Source organism: Pongo pygmaeus, chromosome 1 (assembly GCF_028885625.2).
Source record: "Pongo pygmaeus isolate AG05252 chromosome 1, NHGRI_mPonPyg2-v2.0_pri, whole genome shotgun sequence".
In the NCBI taxonomy this organism is placed as follows: Eukaryota; Metazoa; Chordata; class Mammalia; order Primates; family Hominidae; genus Pongo; species Pongo pygmaeus.
The window spans coordinates 45290178-45305408 of NC_072373.2; the positions used below are offsets into that span (position 1 = coordinate 45290178).

General features: G+C 51.6%; 1 protein-coding gene across 3 annotated transcripts; it reads left to right on the top strand.

Moving 5' to 3' along the window:
• The first annotated feature begins 1417 nt into the window (after positions 1–1417).
• REN (renin) lies at positions 1418–12905 on the top strand. 3 transcript variants are annotated; one of them, XM_054479200.1, is made up of 10 exons: positions 1418–1557; positions 5586–5736; positions 6317–6440; positions 7056–7174; positions 8138–8334; positions 10352–10360; positions 10922–11041; positions 11406–11547; positions 11807–11905; positions 12547–12905. In XM_054479200.1, exons 1-10 carry the CDS (start codon positions 1460–1462, stop codon positions 12706–12708), a joined length of 1221 nt encoding a protein of 406 aa, XP_054335175.1. In that variant the 5' UTR covers positions 1418–1459; the 3' UTR covers positions 12709–12905. The 3 variants fall into 3 exon arrangements, with proteins under 3 accessions (XP_054335175.1, XP_054335186.1, XP_054335197.1); XM_054479211.1 differs by lacking the exon at positions 10352–10360 and having other exon boundaries at positions 1435–1557; positions 12547–12902; XM_054479222.1 differs by lacking the exons at positions 10352–10360; positions 10922–11041 and having other exon boundaries at positions 1435–1557; positions 12547–12902.
• Positions 12906–15231: the final 2326 nt, after the last annotated feature.

Consider the following 15231-nt stretch of genomic DNA (forward strand, 5'->3'; position numbering starts at 1 on the left):
CTGTAAGTCAAACCTGATGAAAACAATATTTGAATGTAATCAGACACAGAAAGACTGTTCAAGGCTATGAGTAGCTGAGTCCAAGCTCATATCACTTGCCACAAAACAGCCAATAAGTCTAGAGACAAGGTGTTGTGGCAAGGAAAGCTACCTTATTCAGAGAACCAGAAAACCAAGAAGATGGTGGACCAGCATCATAAAGAACCATCTGAAGTCAGCATGAACGTTAGGCTCTTTTTTATGTTAAGGGAAGGGGAAGAAGAAGGGGATTGGGATCAAGAGGTGACTGATGACCACAGACACCTGGGTGCCAGCAAGGGTCTGAGGAGGTTGTAAAACTTCTTTTTTCTAGGTCAGGTCACAATGTTCCTATACATCTTTAACATGACATTGTTATTTGTCTGTATATTTCCTTATCTCCTTGGGGGTTAGTTTGGGGAAAGGAACCGTTACCATTTTTTTAAAGTTGAACTGCAAGCTAAACTCCTATAATCAGCTGGTCTATGTACAGAGCTAAGCAGAAGCTTTTAACCTAAAGGATAATACCCCTGGGGGTCAGAGGCAAAATGGAGTCAGTCATGCTAAGTCTCCCTCCACTCTTTTTCTTTTTTGAGACAGAATTTCACTCTTATTGCCCAGGCCGGAGTGCAATGGCATGATCTCAGCTCACTGCAACCTCTGCCTCCTGGGTTCAAGCAATTATCTTGCCTCAGCCTCCTGAGTAGCTGAGATTACAGGTGTCCACCACCACACTCAGCTAATTTTTGTAGTTTAGTGGAGATGGGGTTTCACCATGTTGGTCAGGCTGGTCTGGAACTCCTGACCTCAGGTGATCTACCCACCTTGGCCTCCCAAAGTTCTGGGACAGGCGTGAGCCACTGCGCCCGGCCCCTCCACTCTTATAAGTAAACCAGCTGTTGCTTCTACTGCCGAGAAACCAGTCATGAAGATTCACCCATGTTCTAGATGGGAAAACTGGGCTGTAGCCTAGGAGAGGCCAGTCAGGGACAAAGCCAAAGTTAATATAGAGGATGGAGATTCTAGGGTATAGGGGTTGGGTCTGGGCTAGGGAGCTGGAAACCCAGGTTTTATGTTTGTCCCAGTTTTGATGTTGGCCCTGAGCAGTGCTGTTTCTCATCAGCCTCTGCCTGCTTCAGGGGTCACAGGGCCAAGCCAGATAGAGGGCTGCTAGCGTCACTGGACACAAGATTGCTTTCCCACAGCTCTCCATCCTCCGGCCCTTCTGCTCCACATCTGGAAACCTGGGTACCCTTCACCCACCTAGCTCTGTCCCACAGTGAGATTTATTGCTGGCTGCCCTGCCATCTGCCCCAGGGTGATAAATCAGGGCAGAGCAGAATTGCAATCACCCCATGCATGGAGTGTATAAAAGGGGAAGGGCTAAGGGAGCCACAGAAACCTCAGTGGATCTCAGAGAGAGCCCCAGACTGAGGTAAGCATGGACGGATGGAGAAGAATGCCTCGCTGGGGACTGCTGCTGCTGCTCTGGGGCTCCTGCACCTTTGGTCTCCCGACAGACACCACCACCTTTAAACGGTAATTGGTAACTCAGGCAGAGAAGGGGTGGGAGGGGTGCAGGGTTCCCAGCTTCCCAACACCCTTGCTTTTCCATATGCAGTGTCATTCAGTCCTTACGATCAGCTGGACAGGGAAGTATGGACCTGTTCAGAGAGGTCAAGTGACTTGCCCAATAAATGACACTAGTAGTCAGGTCTAGAAGCTGTGTCTTTGGCTTCCTGCCCAGAGCACCATGCTAACTAAGTGCTGTAGAGAACTCAGAAGTATTAGGACATGCCCCTTGCCCTTGAGGAGCTCACAGCCTGAATATTAAGAAGGGCATGGGTGGTTGGGCATGGTGGCTCCTGCCTGTAATCCCAGCACTTTGGGAGGCCGAGACGGATCACTTGAGGTCGGGAGTTTGAGACCAGCCTGGCCAACATGGGGAAACCCTGTCTCGACTAAAAATACAAAAATTAGCCGGGCATGGTGGCAGGCACTTGTAATCTCCAGCTACTCGGGAGGCTGAGGCAGGAGAATCATTTGAGCCCGGGAGGCGGAGGTTGCTGAGCCAAGATCATGCCACTGCACTCCAGCCTGAGTGACAGAGCAAGACTCCATCTCAAAAAAAAAAAAGGGGGGTCGGGGCATGGGTACAGTTAACTCTACCGGGAAGCAGCATGATATCGTGGGTAAATGCAAGGCTTATAGAGTTAGATTGCCTTCATTTAAATTTTGCTTCACTAGCAGAACAAACTAGGTCTGGAATCATGGGCAAGTTATTTAACCTCTCCAAGTCTCAGTTTATCATTTTAAACAGGTATGATAATAACAGTACCTACTTGATGGGGCTGCTTTGGGGATTTTAGGAGATAAGGCATAGAAAGCTGGGCACGTTGTAAGAGCCCAGCTACTGTTAGTACTAAAGGATGGATTCTTACAAATATCAAAAGCAAGGTTTGGCTGGGAGCAGTGGTTCACGCCTGTAATCTCAACACTTTGGGAGGCCGAGGCGGGCAGATCACCTGAGGCTGGGAGTTCAAGACCAGCCTGACCAACATGGAGAAACCCTGTCTCTACTAAAAATACAAAATTAGCCAGGTGTGGTGGCACATGCCTGTAATCCCAGCTACTTGGGAGGCTGAGGCAGGAGAATCGCTTGAACCTGGGAGGCGGAGGTTGCGGTGAGCCGAGATGGCGCCATTGCACTCCAGCCTGGGCAACAAGAGCAAAACTCCGTCTTAAAAAAAAAAAAAAAGAAAAGAAACAAGGCTTTAGGTAGCCCACAATTAGAAGGAGAAAACCCTAGCATCCTCTAGGTGCCAGGCCCTGTGGGAACAAGTGATTCGTTAAGACTGTAGAAGGAAGCTGGGCATGCGGCTCATGCTTGTAATTCCAGCACTTTGAGAGGTTGAGGTGGGCAGATCGCTTGAGCTCACGAGTTCAAGACCAGCTTAGGCAATATGGTGAAACCTTGTCTGTACAAATACAAAAATTAGCTAGGTGTGGTGGTGCAAATCTGTAGTCCCAGCTACTCGGGAGGCTGAGGTGGGAGCATCACTTCAGCCTGGGAGGTGGAGGCTGCAGTGAACAGAGACTGACCCACTGCATTCTAGCCTGGGTGATAGAGCCAGACCTTATCTAAAAAAGGAAAAAAAAAAAAAAAAAGACTGAAGAAGGGGAAGAGACAGCATTTGAGAAAAGGCCTCACAGAGAAAGGGGTTTTCAATCTGGGGACAGCAGATGTGACCAGCAGTCCTGAAGGTAGGAAGGCACATTTTAATAATGGTAATAGTTGCTAAGCCTATAAAATGCTTAGGGCGTCACAGGATCTTTTCACATGTCTCATCTCAAGTCATGCCCCCAACAACTCAGCATTCCCACTTTGCAGATGAGGACACTGAGGCTCAGGGAGGTGATATGTAAGAGGCTAAGCCTCAACACACACTGGGCCTTTTGCTTCCAAAACTGCTTTCCCTTGCTCTGAGGCTCTTGGAGAGTAATTGCTGGGTTGTGAGCACTGGGTAAGAGGATGGGTGCTTCAAAGCAGCTGCACCCCAGGATAAAGGTAGAGGAAAGTAAAAACATCTTCCCCTGCTGTTATCCAAAAGAGAAAAAGAATGGAATTGGGCAAGGTGGAGGGGGAATCCAGCTTTTGAAACAGAATTATAGGAATTTTGCTACCTGCTATGTGCAGAGCATCATGCGAGGCACTTGGGACAGCTGAATGAATGAGCTCCATTCTCAAGGTGAACATGTACATATACACACTCACAACTTACATTTATTGAGCAGTGGCCGCATGGTTTCATCTGCACAGTGACTCTGAGGTAGGTACTACCATTAGGTCCATTTTTAGAGAGGGGTTAATGGAGACTTAGAAGAGGCCCAGAGAGGTTAGGTAGTTTTCTTAGAATCACACAGGTGGTAAGGGGATTCAGGCATGCCCCCTGCAACCACTGTCTTCACCACCATACGGCACCAGTTCCACAAGCTGTACAGTGTGGGCTGTGAGACCCAAGGAAAAACAGAGCTGAGGCCCAAGGGAAGATGAGGCCAGTGTGGGCTGGAGGCCTTGAGGCAAGCTTCCTGGAGGTGGGGGTACATGTTAGGCCTTGGAAGACTAAAGAACTGGGGGGAAAAGGAAGGGAAGAAGGAAAGGATTTTCTGAAAAGGAAATGGCAAGAAGTAAAAGTCCAAAGCATAGGCTGTTGTGAGTAAATAGTGGGAAATGCAACCTCTTTGGGGTCAAACCTCTGACCTTCCACGTTCCCAGCTGTAAAGTGGGAGTAATAAAATCATCCACCTTATGAGAGCAAATTAAATAATGATTGTGAAAATATTTTGGTAACAGTAACCTGTGATAGGAAAATAACAAATCATTTCTGTTACAATACCATGCTGATAGGCATAAAAGTTGCATTCATGTTCATGGGCAAAATGGGGGTAAGTAGAATGCATGGGACGCAAGAAGGATGTAGGAAGGAAAGGGTAGTGTAAGTACAGGAGGACTAGCCACTGAGAAGAAAGTAGAAGAAAGAGGGAATCTCCGTGTGTATGGGAAAGTCTATTGCAGAGTCAGATTGGGCTTCCATCCTGGGACCTTCCCGTGAACAGCTAGAGACATCTTCCTCTTGGCTTTGGCAGCCTTTATGTCGGGACCCAGGGGACCCTATATGGGAAACAGGGCCAGACACATGCTCGGAATCCCTGCTTCAACATTTCTGAGTCCTTCGTCCCTGTGAGCCTTCATTTTTCTCATCTATAAAATGGATGACAGCTAGCTTGTTGGTGTGCTTTCAGTAGCGGCTCAGTAGAGTTAGTTTCCTAGGTCTCTTTAATTCTGCCTTCTCAAAGGTGATGGGAAAACATCTAGACAAGAAGCCAAGGGACTGGGACACATCTCTCCAAGGACGAGGTGCATGGCGCTCTGAAGATGCTGGCATCTCTCTAGGCCCAACCCAGCTCAGGGGGTCCACTCCACCACAGCCCTGGCTGAGTGCCTGTCCCCTGGTATCCTGGAGACCTCGCAGCTGCTGTGGGCATCTGCTGCCACCTAGCGGCCACCCATGGCAGTGTCTCCCCGCCAGCCCCTGGTTTTGACGGGGGCACTCCCTGGCATTAATCTCTTCAGAGGGAATGTCTGTGCCTGTTTCCTGTCTGTCCTCCCACCAGTTGGAGTTCCTTAAAGGCAGTCATGATCATTATCTTTCTAGCTCCAGTTTCCAGCACAGTGAGGCACAAAGTAGTTGTTCAGCAGGTGATTACAGAATAAATGAATGAACGGACCCATAAATAAATAGCCTTGTCTAATCAAAATTAGGCAACAGAAGGAAGTCACTTCAGGGTTATTTAATCCCCGGGCAGCTGACACCTCTAAATTGACTCTTGACAAGAACTAACTCTTATAAATGCTCCAGAGGCCTTCAGGGACAGAGGTGATTTCCACATGGCTGGGCAAACATTAAAGGTAGTTGTACTAAAAGCAGGGGTTTGGCCTCAGGGACTCTACCACTGTGGTGGAGGTACAGCACTTTTCCATTTTTGCTTCCTCCACCCTGGGCCAGGATCTTCCTCAAGAGAATGCCCTCAATCCGAGAAAGCCTGAAGGAACGAGGTGTGGACATGGCCAGGCTTGGTCCCGAGTGGAGCCAGCCCATGAAGAGGCTGACCCTTGGCAACACCACCTCCTCCGTGATCCTCACCAACTACATGGACGTGAGTGCCTGGCTCAGCCCCTCGCTCCCTCCCTGTCACCTTTCCCTCATGGACCTAGGGCTTTCTTTGCCGCAAGACTCACCCTTTCCATGCTGTGTTTGACGAAGGCGCTGAGGAGCACGTGAGCACCCTAGAAAATTCCCATTTTCCAGCTGGAAAGCCTAAGCACAGAAGACAGGAAGGCACCCAGGGGCCATTCAGGGGCAGGGTTAGGTTTTGAATTCAGCCCAGGCCTCAAGCCAGGTGTCACAGGTGGGTGGGAAGGGGTGTGTGACTCAGGTGGGGGTTTCTGTGACCTGGCCCAGCACAACCTGACAGCTTCCTGCCCCAGCGGATCCTCAAGGGTCAAGTTCGCTTCCTGCTTCATTCTCAATGTTTTGATTTTGCCCTCTTGTCTTACTGAGACTCCCACTTTCTGGGATGCCATGGGGCGATGCTAAGCCTCCTACCAGTTCCTGCAGGAAAATGGAAACCCCAAGAGGCTATAGGACCACACCGAGAGCCAAGAGTGAAGCCAGGCAAGACCCCAAGACCCAAGGTCCCCTGAGCCCCTCCAGCCCTCTCTTTTTACCCCCCACAGACCCAGTACTATGGTGAGATTGGCATCGGCACCCCACCCCAGACCTTCAAAGTCGTCTTTGACACTGGTTCGTCCAATGTTTGGGTGCCCTCCTCCAAGTGCAGCCGTCTCTACACTGCCTGTGGTGAGACCTAAGACCCACAGTGCCTCTCCCCCATCCCCCTGCCCTACTGTGCATAAGCAATCCTGCCCAACACCCAGCTCCCATCCCTCTTGCCACCAAGGGAGTGGCTTCCTCTCTGCCTCTGTGCCCACTGACACATAGGGGAGAGAGGAAGATGTCTCCCATTTTTCTGATATAGCCACAAAGGTTAAAAAAGAAAAATAGGTCCAAGAACCCCTGAGCACCCAGAAGGCCACTTCTCAGTCTTCCTGAGATTGAGACAGGACTGAATTCTCAAACCCATCCCAAGCACTCGGAACTCTTCCATCCCTAGTCTTAATCAACAACCTCTTAACTAGGCACTTACTCTGTGCTCGGCATCTTCTCTGGTCTTATCAGTGTTAGTGATTACTTTAAATTCCTTCATTTAGGACAAAATTCTCGAGGTATGGGCACATTAGGAGAGCCCAAGAAACCCAGTCCTTGACTGATGAAGCATATATTCCAAGCCCCCTGACCCTAGGGCCACTCATCCCTGCACCTAAGCTAACCAGCCATACCCACAATGCGCCCTGCCTCTGAGTCCCCCTGTCTGGGCCACTCTTGGACAAACCTGAGCCTCTGTCCCCCTGCCAGTGTATCACAAGCTCTTCGATGCTTCAGATTCCTCCAGCTACAAGCACAATGGAACGGAACTCACCCTCCGCTATTCAACAGGGACAGTCAGTGGCTTTCTCAGCCAGGACATCATCACCGTAAGTTGGGCCGCCCTAGGTCATCTGCCCCCGACCCCTTCTGTCCCCAGGCCTCTCCTGACCCTCCAGGGCCCACACCTGTGGGGAGGCACACTGCAGCCCACTTGGAGCCTGGGGAGCTGAGGAACACCCTGCTCTGCCACATCTGGCTGTTGCTGCAAAGCAGCAGTACCTACGGGGGAGCAAGCCTGGGCTATGGGCTCACCATTGGGTGGTTTATGGATGTTTTTGCATCTAACTTGCATGTAGGGCTTGTCCTGAGCCCCATGGCTGCAGTCAAGTAACTTGTCCAAGTTCACCAGCTCTGACTGGGCTACACCCTAGACTGAAATCCAGGGTCAGGGTCAGGCTGAGTTTTAGGGTCAGGCCTAGGTTTTAAGGTCACAGTTGAGGTTGACTCTGGGATTCAGGTCAAGGCCTGCTTTTCTTTTTCATGTGGCCCATGTCTGACCCTTTCCTCATCCTGGAGTTTCTCAGGCCCTGCTCCATCAGAGTTAGGGGAGGGGCACACATGGCACCTGAGAGGAAATCAGGGTGATTCCTGCCTCCCTTCCTTTTTCTGTGAACTCAGATATAAAGGAGGGAAAAGGGCAAGCTTGGCTCTGCTGAAGAAACCCTTCGCCCATGATAAGGGTGGGGGCCAAGACCCAGTCCTGCCAGGCACGAAAGTCTGGCCACTGGGGAGGGGGAGGAGCTCTTGGCAGCTTTTCTTTTGCGGCTTGGCAGGACCACCCTCTCAGCCCCTGCTCTCCGATCCCTGGTCAACTCCAGCTCTCTCTGGGCTCCGCAGCAGAGATGTGTATTAGCACAGAGTGTGCTTGCAGGGTTGAGGAAATACTCTTACCCCGATTTCTGTACCCTGGAGCATGTGTGCCCCTGGGATTCCTAGTGTGGAAGCCCAGACCAGACTCCAACCAAGGAGTAGGCAGTGGGCTTGGTCTCCTCTGGTCCTTCCTCCCACAGGTGGGTGGAATCACGGTGACACAGATGTTTGGAGAGGTCACGGAGATGCCCGCCTTACCCTTCATGCTGGCCGAGTTTGATGGGGTTGTGGGCATGGGCTTCATTGAACAGGCCATTGGCAGGGTCACCCCTATCTTCGACAACATCATCTCCCAAGGGGTGCTAAAAGAGGACGTCTTCTCTTTCTACTACAACAGGTGGGGACCGGGACTCCAGGGGCTGAGGTTGGGGGAGAGGAGTGGAGAAGAGCTGGGGAGTGGAAGGAGACTCTGGGCCAGAATTGTAAAGTGTTTGTAATTAGGTGACAGCCAATCAATATCTAGAGCTGTACTAGCCAATATGGAAGGCACTATTGAAATTTAAATTAATTAAATACAGTTAAGCATCAATTAAGCATTCAACTGGTGGCTCTTAGTTGCACTAGCCACATGTCAAATGCCTGGCAGCCACAGTGGCTAGTAACTACGGTCTTACGACAGTGCAGATAGAGAACATTCCCAGCATGACAGGACATTCTAATAGACAGTGCCACTCTGGAGCAAGAGGAGATGCAAAGTGGGGGTAATGGTAAATAAGGGATTACTGTGACCTGTAGCCCTGCCTGTTAGGGCCATGGCTCCTCCCACACAGAGACAGCCAACTTCAGTCATCCATTAGATCCTTCATTCGTTTGTTTGCTCACTCATCAGTTCAGTAAATGCTATGTGCCAAGCACTGTGGTAGGCTCTGGGGGTGCAGCAGTGAACACAGTGAACAAGGCAGAATCCGTACTCCCCTACCCACATAGAGCTTACAGGCTAATAGGGAAGACAAGACATATTCCAACGTAAAGAGTGTCACAGGCAGGCAGCAAGTGTGGTGCTGAAAACCATGGATGCTTTTCAATTCTAGGCTGAGCTTATATGCAGCTCAGCCAGCCTTGGGGAAGCTCTTGAGCAGGGTTGGGCTCTACTCCAAACTGCTGGGTTTAGAAAGATGGCATGAGTTGGAGACAAGAGAGCTGGAGGCAAAAGGGGCTGGGTGCAGTGGCTCATGCCTGTAATCCCAGCACTTTGGGAGGCCAAGGCGAGAGGATCGTTTGAGCCCAGGGGTTAAGGCTTCAGTGAGCAGTGATTGTGCCACTGCACTCCAGCTAAGGCAACAGAGTGAGATCCAGTCTCAAAAAAAAAAAAGTCACAAGGGTAAGAACATGAGGCCAGTGGCAAAAAGAATAGAGGAGAGGATCAGAGTTCAGAGAAATCTCACAGTAAAATGGAGAGGAGTCTCTGGTTTGGTGATAGAAAGGGAGGCCTTGAGAAAAGGCCAATTGGTGGCTCTGCAGTCAGGGGTGGTCTTTAGAAGAGCCATTTTAGAGGAGGTGGGGGCAAGGCCAGATGGCAAGAAGTTAAGAGGTGGACAATGTGGGTGCCAGGAAGTGGAGGTCATGAGATGTAGGCTGCCCTGGGACATTCAACAGGGAAGGGAATGGGGGGTGGCGTGGGGGGTGAGATCCAGAAGCAGGAGAGGAAGGGTGGGTGTTTTTAAATGCTAGAGGATGCTCGAGTGATGCCTGTAGGTGGAGGAAGAAACCAATGGAAAGAAAGAGATTAAAAATGTGGAAAGAAGAGGAGCTAAATGGGGGCACTGGAGTTTGGAGGCCATGAAAGAGATGAGGTTGCAGCAGACAGGAAGAAGCCAGGCTTTGCAGAGGAGAGGGCTAGCCTCTTCTTTTATCTTGGGATGGGAAGGAGGGAACATCCAGAGAGATCCTGAAGTGTTGAGAGAGAGGCAGGAGGGAATTTGTGCTAGCATATACACATACATTCCGAATTTATAAAAACACAAGTAGTTTGCAGTTGCACAAAATAACATATGCACACCTACACACCCATGCACACATGTGCATATGTGAATTCTAGTATGAATTCTGGAAAAACACATCACACACACATGCACACCCTGGAGACTAGGCCTACAGTAGTCCCTGAGCCAAGTGCAGTGAGGAGGAAAGGAAGGTGAGGGGAATCAGCTCCAGACGGGGCACCAGGAGCCTGGCTCCAGTCCCCCACTTGTTCACTCATGGACTGGGTAACTTCAGGCAAGTGACTTCGCCTCTTGGTGACTCCATTGCCTGAAGGGAAAAGAGAGTACATGACACCCACCCTGCCAAACAGTAGGGCTGATGAGGCTGGCATGAAATGAAGCTTCCTTTCTGCTGTCTCCCTTTCTCTGCAGAGATTCCGAGTAAGGAGACAAAACCTCCACATGGCTGTGACCTTCCAGTACTCCCCGAGCACCTGACCTAGAATTACACACGCCACCAGCCCAAAACTCACATCAGCAAGCCCAGCCTCTGCTAGATGCCGAAGTTCTCTGTCTCTCCTTCCTGCTCTCCATGCCCCCTGCCCGCCCCATACCCAACAGCCTCCCCAGGGTCCCCTCCCATGCACCTGCTCAATCAGCAGCAACCCAAGAGTGAGAGGTGTCCATTTGTGTCTTGTTCACATCCACTCACTGTCCTTGCACCTGCTCCTTTTCTGTGACCTCTCTGGGGATGCTTTTTGGGGAACAGCTGGACTACCCTGGAACAACCTCTGATTGGTCTTGGGGAGGGGAAGAAAGGCAGAGAAGCAGTATGTTCTGCATGCTTCCCAACGACAGCTCCGAGCCTGGCTGTGTGTCCCACATTCCTCTGCCCTAGAGCCCTCTGTTCTGCCCTGCACCCTTGTGCAACCTTCCCCGATTGCCTGAGTTGCTGGGTCCTGGAGGTTATGGGTTTCCAAGAGCTTCTGATCTTTCCTTTAGGAATTCCCAATCGCTGGGAGGACAGATCGTGCTGGGAGGCAGCGACCCCCAGCATTACGAAGGGAATTTCCACTATATCAACCTCATCAAGACTGGTGTCTGGCAGATTCAAATGAAGGGGTCAGAAATCCTCAACCCTCCCTGTGCTCCAAAAAATGCTGCTGTCACTGGGGTTGGGGAGGGTGGGGAAGGACAGCATTACCATCCTGCCCTCTTTCCAAATGCAGCCACTTCTTAAGCACAGCCACCGTTTGCTCTCTGCGTGCTCTGTCCAGGCTGGGTAACAGAGAAGGGAGGGGCCTGGGGAGAAGCAGTGGAGGGTGACAGTACGTTCCCTCCTCTACTCACTGCCTCAACAGGCCACCAGCGTGGCCTCCACCCACCCACCCACACTCAGGAAGGACATGCAGCCTGGAAGTGCCCATTAGCCTTCTGTCTGTCTGTCTGTCTGTCTGTCTGTCTGTCTGACTGTGGCCTCCCCCAGGGTGTCTGTGGGGTCATCCACCTTGCTCTGTGAAGATGGCTGCCTGGCGTTGGTGGACACCGGTGCATCCTACATCTCAGGTTCTACCAGCTCCATAGAGAAGCTCATGGAGGCCTTGGGAGCCAAGAAGAGGCTGTTTGATGTAAGAAGCCAAAGAGGGAAGGTGCTGTGGGTGGGGGGAGCGCCACCTGGTATTGGCTCACAAATCCCCCAGGCAAATGAGGCCATCTCAGGCCTTCGCTTGTTCACCTCACACTCTCCACACATGTGGCTGGTCACCCATGGGGCGGGGCACTGTGCCCAGCCCTCTCCAGCAGAGAGGCCAGGCCACCAGCGCAGGACTCCTTGTCTGCTGAGACGTCTTCCATACTCAAGGAGGCTCCCTTTGCCCCCCACCCCAGTATGTCGTGAAGTGTAACGAGGGCCCGACACTCCCCGACATCTCTTTCCACCTGGGAGGCAAAGAATACACGCTCACCAGCGCGGACTATGTATTTCAGGTGAGGTTCAAGTCGGTCCCCTCAGTGGCAGGGAGAAAGGCTGGACAGAGACCCTCAAAGAGGGACAGATTGCAATGCACAGATCATGTTAGAACCGTAGTTCTCAAACTTGGCTGTGCATGTCACCTGGAGAGCTTTGAAAAATCCTGGTACCTGGGCCACATCCCATACCTATTAAATCAGAACCTCTAGAAGTGGCACCTGGGGCTCAGTTTCCCCAGGTGATTCCAATGTGTGGCCATGTTTGGGCATCACTGTGCCTGTTCCCTCATCTCCATTTTCTCATCAAATACTCCCAATAATCCTATGCTCCTATATTCTTATCCTCTTTTCATAATCAATAGGCTTAGAGAAGTTGAATGAGTTGTCTAGGATCAGAAGCTAAGGCAAACTGTAAGCTCCTGAAGGAAGCACGGTGCCTGATGCATTGTTTGCCTGGGATCTAGCACAGGGGCTAAACACAGGAGCGGTGCAGTCCACGATAGGGCAAAATGGCCATAATGTGAGGGAGGCCCAGTGTGGCTAGGGGAGAGATGGGGGCGAGAGGGGGAATGTTGCTGAAGACAGTTGCTGGGGTCAGGCAAGGTGAAAGGAGAATGCTCATGTGCTGGGTATGGAGAAACTCTCCCCCTTCCTGCCAGGAATCCTACAGTAGTAAAAAGCTGTGCACACTGGCCATCCACGCCATGGATATCCCGCCACCCACTGGACCCACCTGGGCCCTGGGCGCCACCTTCATCCGAAAGTTCTACACAGAGTTTGATCGGCGTAACAACCGCATTGGCTTCGCCTTGGCCCGCTGAGGCCCTCTGCCGCCCAGGCAGGCCCTGCCTTCAGCCCTGGCCCAGAGCTGGAACACTCTCTGAGATGCCCCTCTGCCTGGGCTTATGCCCTCAGATGGAGACACTGGATGTGGAGCTCCTGCTGGATGCGTGCCCTGACCCCTGCACCAGCCCTTCCCTGCTTTGAGGACAAACAGAATAAAGACTTCATGTTCACAGCCTGTTGCATCTGGGTTCACTAGGGTTTAGAACGGAGGGAGGGGCTGCGTGATCATGTGTCGACAGGAATGTGACACGGACAAGCTACACATTCGCCTCACGCACAGGTTCTTGCGTGCAGGGATGATGCCATCCATCTGCCATCAACAGGACTCAGGTGGAGCTGTTTACACAACCTCGGGCGGGAAGTCTGAAGAGAGCCGGAACCAAACTCCCTCTAGTCCCTCAGGGAATAAGGCTAATGCTGTGGCAGTAGACTGTGGGTCAGAAAGTTCTCCCAGCTCACAGAAGCCAGCTCTGAGTTCAGACTCTGCTCTGCTGAGCTAGTCAGCCCTGTCTCGTCCCTGCAAAACTCCCCTCAGCTCTCCTTATCCACTGCAGATGCCCCTGCCCTGCCCCATGTAGCCATTTACACAGGCATTCTAAGGCACTACCACCTAAAATCATAGAACACCAGAGATCCAGGCAATACTTCCACTTTACAGGTGGGGAAACTGAGGCCCAGAGAATGGAAGGCCTTGCCCAAGATTACTCGGTCAAGAATCAAGTAGTGAAGAATACTGAAAGATAGTGAAGAATACTGAAAGATAGTGAAGAATCAAGACTGGAACCCAGCCCGTCTGACTTGGGTCCTGGGGGTTTCCACCTTATCATAAGCAGTTGGTACTGTCATAAGTACAGTGCTTCACGCACGCTGGTACAGGGCCACGTGCACAAGCACACAGGTGCACACACACACTGCTATCCTCCATCCCATCCACCCGGGACTCATCAGGCTGAAGTCTCTTCTCCCACTCTCACTCCTTGGGCTGTCTTCAGGGCACATATAACTTGGGGAATGAGAAATTAGCATCCACCTGGAGCCACTGAAGCCATCCCTCTTCACCATAGTTGCTCACCTCTCTTTTGACAGAAAGTCGTGAGGCACTGAATGGCCCAACCAGGCCCTCAGTACCTCTGGGAGCCATCTGCAAGAGTGTCTGTGCAGCGCCAAGGGCCGGAGCCTGGGCTTCAGGACCCTGGACGCCCACTGATTCTCCATGTTCCCTTGTCCTGCATAGCTGTACTTCCTCACTGCAAAGGAAGTGTTGGAGGCCAGTGTCTTTTCCAGCTCTATCCTGGAGCTCCAGGACCTTAGGAAGGCAGGCACGACTCCCATTATCTCCTTCACTGTCCAATATGCTAGGCACATGTGGCTATTTACACTAAAATTAAAATTAATTAAAACTGAATAAAATCGGCTGGGCACGGTGGCTCACGCCTGTAATCCCAGCACTTTGGGAGGCCAAGGAGGGTGGATCACCTGAGGTCAGGAGTTCAAGACCAGCCTGACCAACATGGAGAAACCCCCGTCTCTACTAAAAATACAAAATTAGCTGGGCGTGGTGGCACACGCCTGTAACCTCAGCTACTCAGGAGGCTGAGGCAGGAGAATCGTTTGAACCCAGGAGGCGGAGGTTGTGGTGAGCAGAGATCGCACCATTGCACTCCAGCAGCCTGGGCAACATGAGCGAAATTCTGTCTCAAAAAAAAATTTTTTTTAAATAAAATCAACGTGGCTAGTGGTCACTGCATTGGACAGCAGATATAGAACATTTCAATCACTGCAGAAGTTCTGCTAGGCAGAGCTGGATTCTGGACAGCAGTAAGCATAGGAGCCTTGCGGTTGAGAGGTTCCGGGATAGGCCAAAGGGGTAACTGGGAAAATAGGAAAGGGCCCCTTCTCTGAAGGCGCTTTTCTGGGTGGGGCAGTGAGAAATAGTGACTAGCGAGATCCCTAAGGCCTCACTACAACAAATACGGCTGGCAGCCAACAGAGCCCTGCTCAGGAGGTGGCAGAGAATGACCAAAGGAGAATCTGGCTAGTAGAGGGACTTGCCCCCTGAGCCGGCCTGGCCTCTCTCCATGTCTCCTCCCCACAGCAACCTGCCCCGGGACACCTTGTCACCCCTTCCCCTTCCTTCCCACCCCCAGCCATCACCACGCCTTGCTTTGGCCCTTAGCTGCGCCAGGCCTTTAGCTCTCCTCCCCAGGTCGCGCGAGGGTCTGTCTACTTCACACCCCGAATGCCCAGCAAAGCATTGGGCTCGGGTACACCGCTTGCCTACTACCTGGCTCCATTCACACGCTCAGGATGGGAGGGAGGCTTTAACTTAGTCTTGCCCCAAGTCCTGCCCAGAATGTGCCCAAACACTCCAACGCCCTGGCTGTTGAGTGGCCTGCCAGGGGACAGCGCAGTCTGCTGGACTGGCACACTCTCACCCCAACGCTATCACCCAATGTCCCCTCTTCATGCAGTGTGTTTCTGTCGGGGATGGGAGATTG